Here is a 23,239-nt window from a genome sequence, read left to right on the forward strand (position 1 = left end):
AAGAAAGTCAAAAAGGTTCACTTTTAGTTTACGTTTCATGCTCTGGTACCAGGAAGAATTGTATGGATTTTATGATGATGAGCTGCCCAGGCCCTAATGTAGCAAAGCAGCCCCAAACCATAATATTTCCACCACCAGTTGGTAAAGTGGGATTTTCGGGGAGCTATTTGATTCTAGACATGGTCAACAAATCAACTATAAGCTCAAACCAAACTGACAAAAGTCTAAGGTTTAAATAAGACAAGTTCTTCCAAAATCCTCTCTAATGATGTTCTAATGATTTGACCTTATCTGGTGCACCTGATTCTAATTTTAGGCAATTCAGCTAGTGTATAATATAGGGACCACGTTTCCATAAGTGTTTATTTAAATAATACAATAGACTACAAGATATAAATAGTGCATGATATTTGTTATTTTATCTTTATCAGCATAGAAGTTAAGATCAAATATCTGTATGTTGCAAAAGTCAAAAATTGTCACAGGGTGTACTTACTTTTTCACTTGAATATTCCTCTAATTTATATCCTCATAAATAGCTACTTCTGACATCAGAGGTAGCCATTTATTATTTAATGAGCCGCTGTATCCGTCCTCAGTTCCAAGTTCCACTGCTGCTCTCCTGAAAGTATAAGCCTCACAATGGATCATGGGTTTTTAATATTTTTTCCCCCCATGAGGAATGATTATATTTTGTAGGAAAGGTATTTTTATGGCTATGATTAGTAAAAGCTGTTGTGCTGTTTGCCTTTGCTGCTTTTGTGCATATATATGCATATATATTAGGGATGCACCGTATCCAGGATTCGGTTCGGGATTCGCCCAGGATTCTTCCTTTTTTAGCAGGATTCGGCTAAATCCTTCTGTCCGGCTAACCAAATCTGAATCTTAATTTGCATATGCAAATTAGGGGTGGGGGAGGGAAATCGTGTGACTTTTTCTCACAAAACTAGGAAGTAAAAAATGTTTTCCCCTTCCTACCCCTAATTTGCATATGCATATGCAAATAAGGATTCGGTTTGGTATTCGGCCGAATCTTTCATGAAGACTTAGCCGAGAAGCAGAATTAGACTAAATTAATTCCATCTCCTGCTACAATCATTTCCTAATGGTCAGTAAGAAGGGGTTAGTGCTCATGCTCTGTGTCCATTACTTTAGAGAGAAAAACAAGGTTCTTCAATTAAAACAATGAACACACAGAGCAAAATTAACATACAGTTGATGCCCCAGTTCTCTTGTCCCTGTAAAAAACCTTGCAAGACTGTGGACTGTACAGTATGCATCTTCTTTCTTTGCTTATCTTCCTTTTGCTAGGCAGTGACAATGCTATCATTATCTGGAATGTGGGGACGGGTGAGGCTCTCATTAACTTGGACGAGCTTCACAGCGATCTCATCTACAGCATCTGCTGGAACTACAATGGCAGCCTCATCACCACTACATCCAAGGACAAAAAAGTCAGGGTCATTGATCCTCGAAAACAAGAAATCGTGGCTGTAAGTGTGCACATTACTGTTCGTAGTTTTCCTGTGGGCATGCTTTCTGGTTTATTGTCATCTTGGTGTAATGCATAAGTTCAAGTTCTCTGGCATGCACAATATTTCCTACTAGTAGTAAGCCAGATGTGTATTTAGCACAAATGGGGAATTGCCATATACTGTAGCTTGTTTGTAGAGATGTCAACCTATGATTGAAAGTAGGCCTTGAAATTTTAAGTACAGAATGGCTCAAACAGACAGCAACTGATACCTCCCTGTGGTGTCAGAGGCTAAGATGTCAAAGGTCCTATCACCCTCATTCTTTAGTTACATACTTATTGGAATTTGGCCATATCCATGTGTATATGAATTAATAATGCCATGATATAATTATAATCACATCAAGACGCACCAAAGGCACCGCTCCAAACTCACACTCCCATAGCTGCTCTCTTATTATTAGCCGGGTGCTCAGTCCACAGTGTCCCCACCAAAGAAAAGGACGGCACTCTGGTAAAAAGTCAGGTTTATTGCAGTGTCCTACAGATGTCTATTGCCTTACGCGTTTCGGGAGTCAGTTTCCTTAATCATAGGCTATGATTAAGGGATTGACTCCCGAAATGCGTAAGGCAATAGACATCTGTAGGACACAGCAATAAACCTGACTTTTTACCAGAGTGCCGTCCTTCTCTTTGGTTTTTGGAACATGATATAATTTTACACCCTGTCATAAGCCCATTAAAATCTATCCAGGCACCTAGGTTTTTTCATAGATAATGTCTACTTTTAAAATATTATATATTTGTTTTGCCTCTCTCTTTATTTACTAAGCACAATTGCTGTCAAGATACACCCCAAAATGTTAATAGTCTGTTACTATTAAAATGAATGAGAGGCATACATCATGTGACACTGGAAATTTCATGATACTCATGCGGGCCATAAAAAGCATAGCATGCCTACAGTCTAATGGGAAGTACCTTCTATAGTTGTATTTTTAGTCCACCGCACTCCTGCTATTTACCTCACTGCAATGGTGGTGCTGGTCATCCGTTGATCCTGATGAAGGGAGGTTTAATCCCCCCCAAAACGTTGATACTAGTAGTGTATTAAAATAAAGATAGGGGTACTTCCCCGACTACAGATAAATTGTATGTGTGTGGATCCATGAACATAATTGCAAGTACCTTCTATAGGACTGGGAGATAGCATTAATCAGTCGCATATGCCTAAATCATTTCAGCCAGCATTGCGGCAAATACATGTGTTTTGCCTTTTCTGAAGGCAACACAATTTCACTACTTATGTTGCTTAATGTGGCCCCATAAATAGAACTGGTTACAGTAAGAAGAGCTATACAATGGTTGGTTGTGATGTCTGCTCGTAGGAAAGAGATTCTATTAAGCATCGATTTGATTGGCCTACAGAAAATTAACTATATCTTTTAATCCGTTGGTTCAAATAGTGTGCAGAGTTTAACTTTTGGTGTGATAACTAACATGTGTGCATGTTTGTGTTTTCAATTGCTGTGGTTAATCCTGCTAACCAAAAAAAAACTAGGAGAAAAGTGGGGCACACGAAGGGGCCAGACCCATCAAATCCATCTTTATGGCTGACGGAAAAATATTCACCACCGGCTTCAGCAAGATGAGTGAGCGGCAGCTGGCACTGTGGGATCCGGTATGAGAAGGTGTTCTGCATGATTATTTACTTCTCTTCCTCCATGTTTAAACTTGTACTGGCTTCCCAAGGTTTGCAGGGCAACATATCCAAAGCAACACTTCTTGGATGGGTGGTTCGGAAGGCTTATTGTATACATGTTCATGATTCGGATCCTATCAAAAAACAAAGTCGAAAGAGTTTGTTTTCAAAAATTTGTAAAAACATAATGGCCAGGAGGGAAACTTCAGCTCAGTCATAGGATTGTGTTAAAAGGAGAGATGGAATTTAGTGAAAAGAAGGATGTCACTACCCAGTTAAAAGGAAATAGTCTTCCCCTCCAGGCAAAACTATAAGCGTTCATCATAATTGATGTCATGTCTGAGACAGCTTGATAGAACTCTTCTTTGACCTGACCTCAAAAACCTAAGAAATCTTTGAACCAATCATGGAAACATGCTTGAGTCGTGCAAGACTGTAGACTGGCGTGCCATTCATATTCTTGGATTTAAACATTTTAAGGACATGCCATTGGAAGGTGTCTGGTGAACTCCTTATCCAACATCCGTGAAGCCTGAAACCCTGATCTTTATTTGGATCAGTCAAGGCTAGCAAGTAAATAGATTTATGAAATAAGCAAGTCATCCTGGATCAAGAACAATGATGCAACTGGTGGCAATGATCCTTACCTAACCTTGTATATAATTTTACTGCTCGGGTACAGATCCTCATGCCATGCCAGATATGCTGAAATAAACATATCATTTTTCGCAAGGTGCAAGTCCACTTGTTTACTTTTATAATACGGCTCTTATTTATTTGCAAAACAGTATGTTTTATGAACTGTGTTCCATTGAGCTCATAATAGTTCTTCCTAAACTAGTCTGAATCTGAATAAAAAATAGTATCCAGTAAAAAAAAAAAGCTTCTGTTGATTATGTAGTCTTGCAGATATTCTAATCTGATATTTCTGTTTTACACATAAGCCAATTCCTCCTTGCTGTCCTACAAGTTTGTTTACATGACAAGGGACTCTAAAAGTACATCTCAAAATTCCTTCCTGGGTTAGACACAGTTCTGTATTTAGAGCAGGCTATGGAGACTGTTATTCTACCACCAACAAAGGAACAACTAAATATCTGAGGCAAAAAAATAACAGATGGGTTTCCTCAAAGGAACACATGGAATGGAGGATGTTTCCTAACAGGTCCTATTTGTGGTGTTGGAACTAGATTTGAGAAGAACATCAGCAAGACAGCAAATGTCCATCTTTGGACTGACAAAACCTCTTATAGTTAGTATGCTAATGACCAAGCCTTCTGAAATCCCCCAACCAGGGTGACCTTGGTAACTTTAACTGCAAAGACTATGAAGCCAGTTACATACTGTCCTGTTTGTCCTGCCAGGACAGTAAGCTTTTGTTTTTATAATCATGATATGACTACTTGTTTTCCGTCCCCCTCCCATCACCCTCGCAGGAAAGATTTGCCCCACACGATGGGATGAGACCTATGAGAGCCATCTTTACCAGAGATGGAAATATCTTTACCACCGGCTTTACGCGGATGAGTCAGAGAGAGCTGGGATTGTGGGATCCGGTAATGGCAGACATGCTAAGTCCAGGGAATTTGTATATTATTGTCACAGTTTCCAAAGCACATGGCCATGTCCTTCAGACTATAAGGGCAAAAATGGAGTTTCAGGTTGTTATCAAAAAGACCACCTTTCTTTATTGTTATTGCTGCTCAGGATGCTAGTCCCAGAATGTCCATATATTTCCCACCACAGTAATGATAAATCAATAACCGAGACAACTGAGAGTACAATTATAGTCCGGATGAGAGCTATTAAATAATAAAAAGCTACTTTGAGTTAACATAAATGTGAAGGTGACACTGACATTATTCAACTCAAATGAGAACGAATGCGGAGTATTAGCTGTTCCACCTGAAATCTGAAAAAGGAACGTACTGACAATAATAGTAAAATAGCTGTTGAAGTGGTACATTTTACTCCGCATTCGTTCTCATTTTTCAGAATCTGTCTCATCCATCGAGATACAAATTATACAGAGAAATAAGAGACAGAATGAAACTGTAATTCCAATAATTCCAAATCCAATTTTACAGTGCTACGCAATATGTTGGCGCTATATAAATACATGTTAATAATAATAATAATAATAAAATGATGTTAGTGTGTACTGATGTTAGTGTAGTCTGGGAATTACACAATCACAACAAGAGAAGGCATGCGCCATTTTGATGGCACTGTTATTAAGGAAAGCTCTTTATCATCCCAAAATCGTGTTTATGTACCAGAATGGGGCACCTAATGGCCATGCTTTGGCTACACAAGTAGATAGCGAGAAGAGAGGGGGAATGTGGGAAAGTGCACTGGCATGTAGGAAGTACAGAATGTACTGTAACATTACTGCCTGCTTAAGGCATAGATGTGGGGCAGGCATTATATGATTGACAGCTTAGGCTTTTAAACAAATTTATAACATGTATGGATGCCTTAATTAAAAAATAATAATGATAAAATATGGTTTCATGTTTAATTTGGAAAGGACTTATATTATACAGCATTTTATGTTTTTATGTGTTAAAGGCAAAGTGAAAGGAAGAATGTGATGAAAACACAACTGTATTTATTTAAGAGAGCCACCAGTAACATTCACAAATACAGAATAAATGTAAGGACTATTTTGGATTCGGCCGAACCCCCGAATCCTTTGTGAAAGATTTGGCCGAATACCGAACCGAATCCGAACCCTAATTTGCATATGCAAATTAGGGGTGGAAAGGGAAAAACATTTTTTACTTCCTTGTTTTCTGACAAAAAGTCATGTGATTTACCTCCCGCCCCTAGTTTGCATATGCAAATTAGGGTTCGGATTCGGTTCTGCCTGGCAGAAGGATTCGGCCGAATCTGAATCCTGCTGAAAAAGGCCGAATCCTGGCCGAATCCCGAACCGAATCCTGGATTCGGTGCATCCCTAGTAAGGACACATGTGGGCATTAGGGTAAAGGCTAGATACAGTTTTAAATCCGTTCCAGTCATGGGTAATAAGAATTTTGACGCCTATAGTACCCATCAGTTATGCTACCATCAACAAACAATAATTGACTGGCAGTAGTTACTGAAAGGTGCCATTAGCTAAGATATTTCAGTATAATGGAAAATATTATTCCTGGCATTTTGCTGTAGCATATGAATGAAATGAAAAAAAAAACATGGTTGAAAAAAGCCACTTTGACCATAGTGTAAAGAAACAGTCGTATTAAATTAGCACTTGATTACTTAACGGGAGACAAGACCAGCTTGCCCGATGTCATTGAAGGTGATTAATAACACGCGCGCGCGCGCACACACACGCACTTATTTATAGTACCGCTTATTTAAGTATAAATTAGGAATTGAGTATTTACTGGTCACCTTGGTTTCTGTGAGTTACTAGACCTAGTGCAAAAGTCTGGAAGGATGAGAATGGCCATTGTGCCTACAATGATATACTGTGACAATAATCATACATTCCCAGTTCTTGGATGCAGTGTTACAGCATGGTGTGTCCCTGGAATAGAAAGAATAGTGCATGAAGGGAGTTTGGAGTACTAAAGCTAAATCAAAGGAAGAGAGAGGGGTTGGTATTTAGGAACAGCACAAATCGACTATTTTAAAATTAAAAAAAAAAAAGATTCTTAAATACTTTTAGCATTATGTAGAGAGTGATTTTCTGGGACAATTTGCCATTGGTTTTCATTTTTTATTATTTGTGACTTTTGAGTTATTTAGCTCTTTATTCAACAGGTCTCCAGTTTGCCGTTTCAGCAGTCTGGTTGCTAGGGTACAAATTATCCCAGCAACCATGCATTGATTTGAATAAGAGACTAGAATATGAATAGGTCAGGGCCTGAATAGAACGATGAGTAATAAAAAGTAGCAATGGCCTTATAGTGCATTTGTTTTTAGAAGATGCCAGTGATCTCCATTTGAAAGCTGGAAAGAGTCAGAAGAAGGAGGCAAAAACTATAAAAGAATAAATAATGAAGACCAATTGGCCATTCTATAACATACTAAAAGTTAACCACCCCTATAAACATGAATGATATTTTAGCTGCGCAGCAACAATTATAATTTATAAATAATAGAAACATATAAATCTACATTTATATGATTTATAAATAATATAAACACACTGGCCCTTTAAAATACTTAGTTGTTTACTTTGATAATCTATTATTAGATTTCGTGTGGGGCATGAGAATGTCCAAGTTGCCTGGATTGCCCTGGCCACTGGTGATCTTAGTCAATCCATCACTGCAGCCGCACTCAAATATGCTTCTCTGTAAGAAAATCGGAATGCGGTGACTCAGGCTGGCACTGGAACAAGAATTACTGAGATGAGAGCTGCTCAGTGCCCCTTCTCACTGCTTTTAAACAAACTCTCTATCTACCAAGATAGCTCTTAGCAGGACAGCCTTTTCATGTGAGACACACTGTATTTCTAAGAAAAAAATGGTTTTATAGTTAAAAGGAAAGCATCTTCTGCTTTTTCCTTAAATAGATAGCGCAAGATAGTTTTCCTTGTACATATACGGGCAAATGTAATATAAAGAGGAGAGTTTCCTACCGGTCTTATCACCCGTACAGTGGTCCCCAACCTTTTTTTACCCGTGAGCCACATTCAAATGTAAAAAGAGTTGGGGAGCAACACAAGCATGAAAAAGTTCCTTGGGTGCCAAATAAGGGCTGTGATTGGCTATTTGGTAGCCCCTATGCAGACTAGCAGCCTACAGGAGGCTCTGCTTGGCATTATACTTAGTTTTTATGCAATTAAAACTAACTTCCAAGCCAGGAATTCAAAAATAAGCACCTGGTTTGAGGACACTGAGAGCAACATCCAAGGGGTTGGAGAGCAACATGTTGCTCACGAGCTACTGGTTGGGGATCACTGATACAATGCACTTCTTCTTAGGAGCCGTTATCTGGAAATCTATTATCCAGAAAGCTCCAAAATACAGGGAGGCCATCTCCCATTGATTTTATTTTAATCAAATAATTCAATAATTTAAAAAATGTATTTCCTTTTTCTGTGTAGTAATAAAACAGTTCCTAGAACTTGTTCCCAACTAAGAGATACTGCAAAAAATGCATTAAATAATGCTTTAAGGCCAAACAATCCTATTGAGCTTACTTAATATTTAAATGATTTTTTAGTAGACCTAAAGTATGGAGATCCAAATGATGGAAAGATCTCTGATATGGAAAACCTCAAATCCAGAGCACTCTGGGTAGTAGATCCCATTCCTGTATTACTCCAGATGCGATTTCACATCCTAGAGTGATACGCGCTTACTGGTAAAAGTCTTTGCCATGGACAGCACCTTTCTTACCCAAGTAAATGGCAAGCTGCTGTAGCATAGGAAAGAAGTTTGATGAAAAGAAAATCATTTTTTTTTTGATTTTGCGGGTTGCAGTAAACACAAACCTATATTAAAATTCTACTAGTTTTAAGTGATTTTCAGTCTAACCCTAATAGACCAGCATTTCATCTCTTTGCTTTGTAATAATAGCCCTGCAACTGATGCCACTGGTTGTAGAAGACAGAGGTAGGCAGTCTGCCCTATTGCACTGGACCCAGTCGTTTAGTCTCTAGCAATGGCATAACCTAGTTCTTTTCTTGAAATATTAACTTATATCTATACAAGAAGAAAGAATGAAAGAAGAGAGCAGGAACGTGTGATTTTTATAGCAAGCAACAGGATAAATTTAGCCTTAAAGTGGCAGTATACACATACAGTATATACAATTTGCTCATTATAAGTACAATAAATAGGACTTGAATGGAGAATGGGTTCTGCCTGTTCTTTTAATTTTAAAAATAAAATCTATAATTTCCTAATGTTTGTTATTATAAATCACTAATGGCAAATGTTTAAAAATTAGGAAGAAGAAACACGGCCGACCGGCACTCAAACGGATCCACAGGACAGAGAAAATCGGTTAACAAAATATTTAATTTATATAAGATAAAAATGTATAATTGCATCTCCATCAGCCCTATGCGTTTAACACCCACTTAGAACACCTAAGTGGGAGTGAAACGCGTAGGGCGGATGGAGATGTAATTATACATTTTCAACTTTATATAAATAAAATAGCAATGCACCGAATCCAGGATTCGGTTCGGTATTCGGCAAGGTTTCGGCCATTTTCAGCAGGATTCGGCTGAATCTTTGTGCCTTGCCGAACCGAATCCGAATCCTTAAAATCATGTGACTTTTCGTCACAAAACAAGGAAGTAAAACATTTTTTTGCTGCGCGGCTCTATTTTTCCCTCACTGATTTGCATATGCAAATTCGGATTTGGTTCGGTATTCGGCCAAATCTTTCACAAAGGATTCGGGGGTTCGTCCAAATCCAAAAAAGTGGATTCAGTGTATCCCTAAAATAAAATATTTTTTTAACTGATTTTCTCTGGTCCTGTGGATCCGTTTGAGTGCTGGTTGGCCCTGTTTCTTCTTCCTAACCTTTGCTGTACTGCTCCCTAAAGCTTGGGGTCTGGGGCTGGAGCATCCGGACCATATTTACTATTTGGTGAGTCATTCACAATTTATTCTGGAGCACCGTGTTTTTAATGTTTAAAAATCCCATTGGGTGAGGACTACATCACCACATTGATGCAGTCCCCTTCTGATGGGTCAGCCTAGGCCTCTATTATGATAGGATCATTGACCAGGGGGCCAAACAATGAGACCAACCCAATTTGGTCCAGCATGTCAGGCAAAGATCTGTTTATTTGGCAACTTCACCAAAACTTACCTACACATTTATGTGCATGGCAAGCTTTAGGCCTAAGGAAACTAGAGGGAAAATAAGAAGTTGAGAAACGTTCTCTGAAATAAAAACTGGTTACAGTTTTCATAGAGTATAACAGATGAAACAATGGCAAGAAAACATAGTTTGTAGTTGTGTTGAGTAAGATAAAGAAAGTTGTTAACAACAATTGTCCTAAAAAAGATGGAGGGGAAAAAACTAGACAATAATTCCCTGCACTAACCTGACAGCATATGAGGAAATGAGGTTTAATTGGATAGGGAATAAAGGCAGGAACCATGCAATTAGTATGTTATGGATGTAACATGTAGGGTACTCACCCATGTTGTGCAGGTGTTTTCTTGTGCAACAATAACCCGTGTGTCACTTGTACAGGAGGTGCTTTCCTCTAAATTCTCTCTTGTCATTTTGAATATAGAATAATTTTGAAGAGCCCATTGCCTTGCAAGAAATGGACACAAGTAATGGAGTGCTGCTTCCTTTCTATGACTCTGACTCCAGCGTTGTCTACCTCTGTGGAAAGGTAAGCCTGCTCCTCTGCCTATGGGTTTAGAAATACAGTTGATGTTGCTGGATGAAACAAAAGGGGCTTATTAGCATACCACTTTACATTCTGGCTCTTCTGAGTGAACAGAATACATAAAAGTCTCAAGTGGCTGACATTTTTAGTTTAAGCCCCCTTGGAAGTCCAACCTTTAGTTAGGGTCGCCTTAGCTCAGAAAAAGGTACAGAAAATGTTTGCTGTTATATAAGTCATTCTTCCATAGTAAAGCAATATCTTGGATATTAAACAATTTTCATCTTAACTGACCTTTAAGCTAAACTTCTATGAGTATATAGGGGATTAAATAGGCATTCTCCTCATATCACACACTACCTGGCCTATTAATTAAGACTGCCCTTTTCAAAAATTCCTAGCCCCCAAAAAACTGCTAGCAACTCTGATGAAACTGGAGAGAATCTGCTGCGTAGGTTGCTGGTGAAGAGGCTCTCAGTCTCCAGTGCAGTATTTACAGACAATACTGCTTAAGCATAAACCAATATCTTATCTCGACGAGCAGGGCACATTATTTATTGTAATTAACTGTAGTTACATTCCCTGGATCAACCCTAGATAGCAGAAGCAAATGACCCACCACCTGCCACAACTGAACAGATATCCATAGAACATACTTATTGCTGGGTGTTTTCCTAGTCAATACCAATAACAGCAAGGCTACAAAAGAGTTCTAACTGGATGCTGCTGGGCAGGTAGTAGATCCTATTTTTTACCATAAGCACTTACTTGTGTAATCCAACTCAACCCTCCACCCAAGCACTTTGATTATGTACCTCTTAAATGTTTGTGAATATTAATATATTCCTCATTTTGACACTCACCTGCTTTTTCCAGGGTGACAGCAGTATTCGTTACTTTGAAATAACAAGTGAGGCGCCCTATGTTCACTACCTAAGCACTTACAGCAGTAAGGAGCCTCAAAGAGGAATGGGATTCATGCCAAAGAGGGGCTTGGATGTCAGTAAATGTGAAATAGCCAGGTGAGTTATAACCCTTACAGCTAATACTCTCTTGAATTTCACCAAAAGTGCATTGTGGTAGAAGCACAAACTCCAGCCACATAGATAGGGAAACTTATTAGACATGGCTTTTGGAATACAAACAGGGAAGCTGCACCAATGAGGCGAATTTAAGAACTTGTCTCAGGCGCAGCGCCGAGCACGTTACCAGGGTGGCAAAGAAGCTGCTTATGGGACCATTAAGAGCCCTGAATATAAACCAGCATTTTGTGATTTATTGACTACTTTCATTCTTTCAGACATTTATCTTTAAAGATGGCCATTCACGTTGCAATTACCATTGTTCTCAGGAAAGATCATTCGTTTTCACTAAAAAAGTTAAGAGCTGAATCATCAGATATAAAGGTAGAAACAGTTGAATTCTACCTCTGTCTGACAGTTCAGCATTAACCGATTGCCACTGTTCGGGCTCCTTCAAAGATTATTTTGGATGATCGATGAGAAAAGTATTTTGCCGACATTCATGCACGGAAAAACTAAGTTATAGCTGTGCGTGTATTGTCACTTTATGTATGAGGCCACTGAGAAACAAGTTAGCAAATGGATACTTAACCTATTTATTCTCAGCCACAGAAAGTGACCAAAAAACACTTTGGTAGTCACATGCAGTGGCTGAAAAGCACCTGTAGGGGATGCAAAATTACTGTGTATGTGTACTTTATGTCCTACGGCAGAAATGTTTTCCAACTGGCCCACAGGAATGATGGTACATTGTTCATCTATAAGAAGGGATGGATCCCAAAATTCAGCCTCTATAGACTCAACCTTTAGTTGCACAGTGGATGTGCTGGAGGACCTGAGGCGGGTAGACCTTAGTAAGGAGACAACAGGTCCCTAAGTTAGACTGGACACCTTTATAAGAAGTCAGGGAAAGGGACGCCTTGAATGAGGGCTCTAGTGGCAGGTAGCTCCAGTTATAGCATGATCCACGGGTGTGAACAAGTAGTGTCGGGTAGTTCCCCAGATGACAACTCCCAGACTATAGGGACTCAAGTGTGTAGGACCCAGGATAGTGACTGCAATCCCTTTATCTCATAATTAAGTTATCTCATGGTTTATCACACGAAAACTCATGAACGAGATTCAATTTGAGGAGAAAAGACTTTTCTCCAAACTCAGTTCCAGTTTTTTCCCATAGACTTCAACAGAGTTGAAGATATGTTTTTCTGAACTTAATTGCATCTCAAAATCAATCTCATCCATGACTTGTGCTAACTTTTTCTCACTTAATTGAATCTGGCCCAAAGCCCAAATTAGTTTTTAGATCCCTTCCTCTCTTTCTCTGTACAAGCCCAGATGTGGTGTGAAGTCACAAATAGGAGTGCAATTGAAGAGCTAACTTGCTAACTTGTTGGGTTTCGCTCCTTACTCAGCATTTGCACATGAGCAATACCATTATCTGGAATTTATACATGGTGGATCTGAGGTATATTCCAAGAATACAGTGGCAGATGTAATGGGAAATTAAGAAAAGTAATTAGAAAAGTTTTATAAAAGAAGAGAGTAGATGTGCAGTGAGTTCCTGCCACAATAACAAAAAAGCAGGAAAAGCAGCCAGAAGTGTAGCCTTACTCACAAGATCTACATGGGCATTACAGTTTTCTAATACAGTACATTGAAGACAATTAGGACAGGCGATAGCTCAGCAGCAGGGTTAACATCACTTCCATCATGTCATGTTTTAGGACTATTTTACGAACATTTTTAATAACAAAGCCCACAGGGTAAATCAAGGAGACTTTGCTTGTTTTTTTTGGTCGCACTTGTGTACAGTAGTATGAACCTAAAAGGGGGCTATTTATGTAGAAGCATAAAAAAAAAGTCAACAGTGAAATGTGGCGTTTTACCTTTAACAGAAATGTACAAAGAGTGAGATTAAAAGAAAAACTCCAAATTTATTTCCAAGTTTTTCTCTTCAAATTGAACGTAGGCCAATAAGTGTACGGAAATGACAAACTCTGTTGCAAGAGCCAAATAAATTCAGCAATATACACTTGGTAATAAAGTCAATTTGATTCCTGCAGGTTTTTCAAGCTTCATGAAAGGAAATGTGAGCCGATTGTCATGACGGTGCCACGAAAGGTACAGGCTGAATGTCTCCCATGTCTCATAACGGCAAAGCCCTCATCTCCCTACAATTTCAGCTCTTGCTTTCCTCTTCCCCCTTGTCAAGTATTTCTTTTATTTTTCTTCCCTGACATTTTAGGGCTGAGGTCTACAGTTTTTCTGCGTACTAGCAACTGTGCCACAAAATAATGATAGATGCTCTTTGGGTCTCCAAAGTCCTGACTGATATTTGCAAATTAAAAAAACTGTCATCATAGAAATCAGGAGAAATGTCCACGTCAAATACATACAGAATTTGCTTTTGTAGGATCCTATTAAGCCTTATGGGAATCTATATTACGGAATGCTTGGGGATCTTTCTGTAATTTGGACCTCTACTTTAAGTCTCCTAAAAAATTAAACTTTAAATAATCCGAATAGGACTGTTTTGCAAACAATATGGAGTCATACATCTTCATTACAAGGTTCTGTTTTACTCATAGAAAATTTTAGTTGCAGGCACCAATCCAGAACATCCAAAAGTAGAACCCAAGAGCCCAACGTTTAAATGTTTATTTTACATTATTTATAAAAGATAAAAGCCTTACGCGTTTTGTGTCATCATGAGACAATTATTATGATAATTGCACCAGCTTGTCAATAGCAGCAATGATCCAGGACTTCAAACTTGCACAGGGGGTCACCGTCTTGGAAAGTGTCTGTGACACTCACATGCTCAGTGGGCTCTGAGCAGCTGTTGAGAAGCTAAGCTTAGGGGTCATCACAAATTATCAAACAGAAAATGAGGTTTGTCTGTAATATAAGCTGACGCTACAGGTCTGATTATTAAATTCTGATGCTAATTGCAGAAAAGAAGATGGGGAGCTACTGTGGCATCTTAGGAGACACAGATCTTCCCTGCTAAAGGGTTGTGGTTGCTTTGGGCTGGTAGAGAAGCCAAAAACATAATGTACAACGTTTCTAGCCTATTAAGTTAAACTTTAGTTCTCCTTTAAATTTCCAACTGCTTACGCAGCAGCTTCATTTTGAGTTGACTGGGTTATTAACACAGTTTAATAACCAGCGCATCTCTGTAAATTGCATACCCTAGAATAAATTAAATAATATGTTTGCTTTTGGTGGTGGCAAAATGTTGCTTCTAGGAGTAAACCACATCCTAAATGTCAGGGACGCAGCATGTGTCATCATTGACCCTTCAAAATGTAACAGTCTTCTTTCCTACGCAGTGAGCTAGAATGTCCAACTTCTGGCCCTCCAAGTGACCACAAACTACCAGCAACTTCTCAACAACCAAAGGCTGCCAGGGTTGTTGGAGTTTTGTAGCACTGGATTGCTGATGGTTTTATGGGAGCCTCAGCACACCTGCATTGCTTCAGTCACACTCCCTCCCCCTTTCTTTTGTGCCTCTGTGTGATTATTGCATGGAATCTTGCTCTCCTTCCTACTCTCTTAGTGGCTTTGTGTTCCCTACCCTACAGTCAGACCTCTTCCAGGATGATTTGTATCCAGACACACCTGGACCTGAACCAGCACTTGAAGCTGAGGAGTGGTTTTCTGGACAAGACGCAGACCCTATTCTTGTATCTCTTAGGGACGGTTATACTCCCATAAAGAACAGGGAGTTGAAAGTCAACAAGAAAAACATTCTAGATAACAAACCTCCAGCTGGACCACGGAGAAGTTACTCATCTTGTGACGCTGGCTTTTCTGTAAGTTCCCAGTACTTGTTGATATACATTCAGAAAAGATTTTCTCATACAAAATAAACAGATATTTAGTAGCTGTGTACAATGGGGCCTTACAAAGAGCAAATGGTTTATTAGCCATGCCAGGCAATCCGTTCCCAAAACCTGCTGTAGATCTGCTAAACATTGGGCCAGATTCAATTCAGTGAGAAAATGGTTTATCATGTGAAAAGTCATGGACACGATTTAATTTGAGATGCAATTCAGTTTCAGAAAAACTTATCTCAAGGCTTAGAAAATTCTACCAAAGCCTATGGGAAAAAACTGGAACTGAATTAGGAGAAAAGTTTTTTTCTCCTCGAATTGCATTTCATCCATGACTATTCACGTGATAATAGAAATAACATTTTCTCACTGAATTGAATCTGTCCCATTATCTCAACTGACGACACCTGTCAGGTGAATAATAATATGAATTGCAAATCAGCTATACAGTCCTACATTGTTCAATCATTAAAAAGTAAAGAGGGAACTGATAGTCCTCAGACTGTAGGCTCAAACATAGTGGGACATTCACTAAGAATCGTAGTTCGCCGCACTTCGCCAGGCATATTTTCGCCAGCGCTCCGCAAATTCACTAAAATCTGAAGTTGCGCTTAAGGGTAGCGTGAGGATGCAAAGTTGCAAAGTGAAGTTACACTAGCGATGGTTAATTTGCATACGCAGCCAAATTCAAATTTCAATGGAAGTATTCGTAGCAGCACTACACAAGCCTGGGAAACCTTCAAATCATCAAATAAAATTTTTATTTTGCCCTACACATGTGCCCACTGTATAGTTAAGTTGCCATGAGTTAGGAAATGTAGGGGGGAAGGAGGGGAGCCCCAAAAAATGTTTCGATCTTTTTCAGCCTATCACCCATAAAGAAAAAGCGCCAGTGTTTTTTGGGACTTAGAGAAATTTTTAACTTTTTTTGAAGCAATCCCTATCTACTGTATTGCGCTTCGCCTGGTCTGAGGTGGCGAAGGAAGTCTGGCGTAAAAGGTAGCGTTCAGAACAATGCGTGCGTTAGTGAATTTGCGTAGTTACGTCCGTTGCGCAAATTCGCCAGGCGTAAGGGTGTGAAGTTACACTAGCGAAGTTACGCCAGCGTCCGTTAGTGAATTTGCAAAGTAACGAAAATGCCCAACGCTAGCGAATTCACGCTAGCGTTAGGCGCTTCGGCGCTTACTGAATTTGCCCCAGAGAAAGGGAAGCAGCAACATCTGTAGCTTTCAATACATATTCACAAACTCTCTGTTGACTTAATCCTGTTCTTCTCCTTGGACAGCGTGTCTCCCTTGAAGATCTACTAGAAGAAATCAAGAGCTTGAGAGCCACAGTTGAGTCCCAGGATAAACGTATCTCCGACCTAGAAAACCTGCTGCATGAACTTTCCAATGGCACAGCCTGAGCCAGAGAGTGTAAGGTCAGCCCAGCTGGTTCACAATGCACTAGAAGAACCTCTTGTCCTCTCCTCCTATGAAGTACATCCCGATCATGCTTTCCAGGGGAGTAGGAGCCATTGCAAGGACTCCAAATGGACATCCCCTAATTAATTTCCTGCTCCAAAGCTCCTTCTTTGTAGATGAGTCTCTAGGGTGCCTTTGCTTGGGGCTACCATTTACCCAAAGGGACAGAAGAAACATTTGAAAGCACTAAAGCATTTTTCTAAAGCATCTACACGATGAGAGGCATTGCATGATGGAGGGGAGATTCAACAGTCTGGACTGAGCGAAACTAATAACACATGTGTATGCAAGTCCCCACCACAAAGCCATGTTTCTCGGACATAGTAGTTACACGGTATTAGAAGCACATACAGTTCTTTTTTTCCTTCCTTATTCCATTTTTCTTATTTTAGTGCTGCTGTATAATCACACTGATGAACAATGAAAGGGCACAGGGGTTTGATGAAGAGGGTTACGGTTTTATTGTTTGTTGTTTTTATCAGAAGGTCTCGGCTGTATGGGTGTCTTTATCCAGCAGTATAATGTATCCAGATATTTGTGCATTGGAATTATAAAGTTGCCATCTATGCAGGCTGGCATTTAGCAATTTCTTTTTGCATTGCTGCCCAGATTTAATGCGGGTCAGGCTGCAGAGTATCCACAATGATTTGCTGTGCATTGGTAATGGAGGTCGGGGACTGTGAAGAGCCATATCCTTACTGTGCACTACTGAGAGTAATGTGCTTGCTCCAGTTCTAGTAACCCATAGCAACCACTAAGCAGGCCAGTATATGGTGATTGGTTGCTAGATCTAGAGCAAACGTGGCCCATCTGTTGTATTAACCTTAGAATGTAGGGCTTCACAAATCATAGTTCCGTTGCATTGCTCAATTACATATGTCTAGGTACAGGGCGAGGCTACTGTATGAAGGGCTACAGCTTAAAGGGATACTTTCATCATAATAAACCATCTTTATATAATATTACACATTGTCTTTATGTTAAGTTATGAAGCTTAGATCAAGGGGGGGATATATTCATTTGAGAGAGAGACAGTCCCCTTTTGTGCTTGCTTGTTACTTACATAGCTGTCTTTAACTGTAAAAAAAAAAAAACACAACAGTTCTGCTTTGCTTTATGGGAGGGATTAAAGATATACACACAGCAATTGTCCCTATATAACACTGCTGCTTGGGAAGAAATGTGCCGTTTAGCTGACAACATAAGCTCTAGCTGAGGCACAATAAACTGTATTAAAGATTTATATCTAATAGGCATCTGTAATATAAAAGAAAATACTTTGACTCTATTAAAGCTCGTGAAAGTATAAGATGGGGGGTATTTATGCAATGATGCTGTTCCTTTACAGGAATGGTTCACCTTTAAGTTGACTTTTAGTATGTTATAGAATGGCTAATTCTAAGCAACTTTTCAATTGGTCTTTGTTTTTTGTATTTCTTTTTCTTTTTTATATATTTGCCTTCTTCTTCTTCTTCTTCTAACTCTTTCCATCTTTCAAATGGGGGGGGGGGTCACTGACCCCATCTAAGAACCAAATGCTCTGTAAGGCTACAAATGTTTTATCAGTGCTACTTTTTATTACTCCCTTTTCCTATTCAGACCTCTCCTATTCATATTCCAGACTCTTCAAATCAGTGCAGGTTACCAGGTTAATTTGGACCCTAGCATCCAGATTGCTAAAACTGGTGAACTGCTGAATAAAAAGCTAAATAACCCAAAAACCATAAATAATAAAAAATGAAAACCAGTTGCAAATTGTCTCAGAATATCCCTCTCTATATCATAATAAAAGTTAATTTATAGATGAACAACCCCTTTAGGGCTCTTACTGACGAGCGGTTGTAGCTGCGCTCCCCTGCGTTCAGCCGCAGGGGAGCGCAGGAATAGACGCATTACATTTTTTCCAATGGGGCTGTACTCACACAGGCGCGTGTAGGCGCCGAATGCAGGAAAAATGCAGCATGTTGCGTCTCAACCTGCGTTCAGCGCCTACACGCGCCTGTGTGAGTACAGCCCCATTGAAAAAAATGTAATGCGTCTATTCCTGCAGCTACAACTGCTCGTCATTAAAATCTAATTCTGGGCTTCTGATCTATGCTCCAATTAGCTAATAAAAAATCATTGTGCTATAGAAGAATATCTAAGACATTTAATAACACCTTTGTCCCAGTTTTCACCCTCGCTCCAACAGACATTCAGGTTGAGCCCCCCAGCTAACGTTCCAAGCCACCCTAGGAGGGCTAGCGCCTGGGTTTGGGAAACACTGCACCAGAACAATTGATTTTGGGCTTTTCCAAGAGTAAATGTGGAAGCTTCCATTTAAGTATTCAGAAAAGGAATGTTCTGTAAACACAAAACAAGCTTTTGAAATAACACTCAGCTGTTAATGCAATTTGTCACAGAATGGAATGATAAACATTACTCATAGACTAGGTGTGCTTTCCCCTTAAATCTAATCGAATTCATTGGGTTTCCGGCACCCAGTTGGCAGTACAGATTGGCGTACCGAGTAATGGTTGCCAACAAATGTAATATCTGACTTTAATTATGGAAATATCCAAGTCACAATGTCTGGGCATCTCAGTCGCAATTCTGCAGTGATCACGCGTAGGAATTCTATGGCTGTGAATAGTTCATGATTCAGAATTACTTGTGATATTGATAATAGCATTTGTGGGCAACTGGCAAACTGACAAGTTTAAATATCCTTATTGCAGAGAAGTGGGTTACTTTTTACTATTTGCTTCACCCCCCCCCAACACACACACCAACTAGTTAATGACAAGTTTGCAGACAGATGAACCATTTCTCTTTTTCATTTAAGTGCAGGAATTGTTTTTTTGTATTTCACTTACAGAATGTTTATATATAACCAATTGCTGTGGTCTGTACTCTCCTTCCCTGAGTCACTTGCCATTTGCTTAAATGGGATGCACACTCAGGGGCAGATTTATCAAGCGTTGAAGTGAAAATTCAAATTTTTTAATTCGAATTTCAAAATTCAAATTTTCATAATTTTTTGGTAAAACTCGACTAGGGAATAGTCAAAATTCGATTCGAGTTTTTAAAAAAAATTTCTATTCTATTTTCGAAATTTATGTACTGGCCCTTAAAGAATTCGAATTAGACTATTCGCCACCTTAAACCTGCCGAATTGCTGTTTTAGCCTATGGGGGGACGTCCTGGGATCAATTTGGAGTTGTTTGCTGGCTTCCTGAAAATCAAGTTTTTTTTGGAGAAAAAAACTCGATTAGAGTTTGCGGGTCGATCCCATTCACCGAGTTTGAAAAATTTAAATTTTTTAATAAATTTTGATTGGTCGTTTTTTTCGAATTTCTAGTTCACGTGAGTTTATGGAAGTTTTTATAAATTTGCCCATGAATTCCAGCCCTAATGGGCCACGCCAGCCCAGACCTGCTCCAGACCAGAAACTGCAGTAAAATTGGGGGTTGGGTATAGCGCCCAGAGAACCTCACGACTGGGGTGGGGGCCCCCTGAGGGGTTGTGGGAGCCTTTGAGGTGACAGCCCTGGTGGGCCCAATACTTTCCAGTCCGACTAACGATGTCCAGGGGGTGAATCAGCTGGAAGTCTATAAAGTCTATGGGCACACTCTGTTCTATGCCAATGCAGTCTATAGGTTTTCTCTTCTAATTTTCAGTATATGTGCAATCTAGTGGCCATGCAGAGTCTCTTCATCTGTGATATTTTTATACAATTATGTATAGCATTAAGAAAAATACCCAAGCAAATAAAACACAGGGTAGTGTCCCTTTAACAGTCGTCATGCAATAGTTCCACGAATATTAAGGATAGCAGAGAGGCACTCATTCTAAATTTTACTCTATCTGCCCTTTATACTGACTTTCTCATCCATTGAGCCTCCTGGTGGAGCAAAAGCCACATTGCACAGCCAATAGTGTAACGGCTCCTGAGAATAATTTAAAGGGCATGTAAAGTCTAAAATAGAATTAGGCTAGAAATTATGTATTTTGTATACTAAATATAAACATGAACTTACTTCACCACAAGCCTAATCAAACAAATAAATTATGCTTTCAAAGTTGGCTACAGGGGGTCACCATCTTGTAACTTTGTTAAACATCTTTGCAAGACTAAGACTGTGCACATGCTCAGTGTGGTCTGGGCTGTTAGGGATCATCAAAAACAAAGCTGCTTGAGTTCTGCATGGCTGGGAAGTAAGGCGGGGGCTCCCCCTGCTGTTCATCAGTATGATTGTTTCCCTGCTCAGCAGTTAGGGGCCATCTGACAATTCCTATCCACAGCAGTAAATGAAGGGAGAATTTCACTGCATACAGTCAGGTTTCTTATAAAAACGGTACACATTTTTTAATTAAGGTATATTGGAGATAGGTTTCTTTTTCATTAAAGAAAGTAAAAATGGGACTTTATTTTTTTGCCTTTACATGCCCTTTAAATACCCAATAATATTCACTATACCTGGGTATGGAGTAGTTTCAAAAGTGCAAGTGAGTGGACTTCTGAGTAGCACTTTGTTGATACAACAAAAGTTACTATTATATTGTACCAGATGGGACCTGCTCTAATTGGACGCAATGTAGCAGCCCCACCATCAATGAGAGGTATACCTGCTAAAATATGTACAATCTAGTTTCAACGTAACCACCCATTTTTTTATACATATTGCTTGGAGCGACTGCAGACCATGAAAGTTGCATTATGGGCATGGAAAAATAAAGTTTGACATTAGCAGGAATATCTTTCTGCAATACTTAAAGGAGTTGTTCACCTTCAATCAATTAGTAGTTTTCAGATAGATCACCAGAAATAACGACTTTTTCCAATGACTTGTTAATATTGAAGTGTAAAGTGTAATTTTTCACCTTCTGAAGCAGCACTGGGAGGTGGGTCGTCGACCCTGCAAACTGATCTAAATTGATACATTTAGTTTATACGTTTCTTGTCTTTGCCCCTGCTGAGCAGAATCCCTGAGTTTCATTACAGGCAGCTGTCAGAATTGATACAATAGTTGCTGATACTCCAGAGATGATGCTGAGAAATGTATCAACTAAGTGTTGCAAAATTGTAACAGTTCAGAGTCTGCACCTGAATTACTGAGCTGTCAGACTCAAACACCAGAGACACGAACATTCAACTATAAACTTAGAATTTGGGCAGTAACCCGTGGCAACCAATCAGATTGCTGCATTCATTGTTCTACTTTCAGCTGGTTTCAAAAAGCTAATCACTGATTGGTTGCTATAGGTAACTGCCCATGGACAAATTAGGCCAGTGTTGATAAATAAACCCTAATGGGTATAATACTTAGAACTCTAATCCTTCTTATTGTCCTCAGTGGAGCCTCAGGCTGCTCACTAGCTAACATGAACCTATCTCTCTCTCTTCTGGAATGAGCTGTTACAGAACTACTGTATCTTCACACTAACTCCATCTACTGGGCCTACCTCCACTCAACAGGTGGGATCCTCTAACTCCCTCTACAGGAGTCCACCTGTTGTTTTATAAAACTGTATCCAATTTTCAATCCAATTTGATGGTGTTGTAGGTACTTCAATAGCTAGAACTGTATCAAGTTTTGTTTTTTGTTTTTTTACATTTATTGATCTTTTGCAAATACTGAAGATTTTATTTTAAAATGACAGCTATTTCCTTTTAGTGGGATGTTCTGTTTTTCTTTATTGATTTATTTTTACTATGTATTTCCTAAAAAAGAGCCTTGCCTTACATTGCTTAAAGGAGAACCAGACCCTTATTAATAATAAAAATGTTTAAAAAAAGGACTGCTCCAATTGTGCATGCACATGCATCCGGTGCTTACTTTATGAAGAAGACCTAAGAGAAGAAGATGGTGCCCGTGAGCTCCAGTGCGCTGAATCTGCAAAGACAGGTAAGTAAAGACTTATGGGCAATTACCGAGAATTACACCTAGGCTGGGGGGGAGCAGGGCGGTCTTTGTAGGGTAGGGGTTTTTATTGATAAGGGTTTGGTTCTCCTTTAACTTCTCCAGCCATCACTCACCCAATCTCCTATGTGTTACACTGTATGTAGGCTGCCTCATCCTTCATTAAAGAGTCTGTATGCACTTCTTATATATGAGAGACATAGAGGATTATTTATGAAAGCAGTGTAAATGTCGTCAGCTATACCACTGTCGAAAAGGGTGCAAAGGCCTTAAAATGTTTGGTTGTTCTCCACAATAAAATACTTTTCATCTACTATGTGGATATCTTCATGCTGAGTCAAGTGACTGAGTGGGTACCAGTGACCGGAAAAGCAATAAGAAGTGTTTCTGAGCAATTGTGATTGTATTGAATCCTATTCTTCCATTGTACTCAAGAGACAGACTATGCCTAATGATGCTGTACACAGGAAGCATACATCATGTCTATGCAATGACATAGGCAATTATCAATTTAA

The 23,239-nt window shown here is 39.3% G+C and overlaps 1 protein-coding gene across 2 annotated transcripts in view; it reads left to right on the forward strand.

The window, feature by feature from the left end:
- Positions 1 to 17,786, forward strand: part of coro6.L (coronin 6 L homeolog) — a 66,944-nt gene extending 49,158 nt beyond the window's left edge. Inside the window, exons 5-11 of one of the 2 annotated variants that reach the window (XM_018246089.2) lie at positions 1,315 to 1,496; positions 3,039 to 3,158; positions 10,399 to 10,503; positions 11,374 to 11,519; positions 13,583 to 13,640; positions 15,104 to 15,334; positions 16,641 to 17,786. In XM_018246089.2, coding sequence (XP_018101578.1) covers positions 1,315 to 1,496; positions 3,039 to 3,158; positions 10,399 to 10,503; positions 11,374 to 11,519; positions 13,583 to 13,640; positions 15,104 to 15,334; positions 16,641 to 16,763 — 965 coding nt within the window. In that variant the 3' untranslated portion in view covers positions 16,764 to 17,786. Of the gene's footprint in view, positions 1 to 1,314; positions 1,497 to 3,038; positions 3,159 to 4,615; positions 4,736 to 10,398; positions 10,504 to 11,373; positions 11,520 to 13,582; positions 13,641 to 15,103; positions 15,335 to 16,640 lie in introns of both variants that reach the window. The other variant, XM_018246088.2, reaches the window with a different exon arrangement.
- The last annotated feature ends 5,453 nt before the right edge of the window (positions 17,787 to 23,239 follow it).

Source organism: Xenopus laevis, chromosome 2L, assembly GCF_017654675.1.
Source record: "Xenopus laevis strain J_2021 chromosome 2L, Xenopus_laevis_v10.1, whole genome shotgun sequence".
In the NCBI taxonomy this organism is placed as follows: domain Eukaryota; kingdom Metazoa; phylum Chordata; class Amphibia; order Anura; family Pipidae; genus Xenopus; species Xenopus laevis.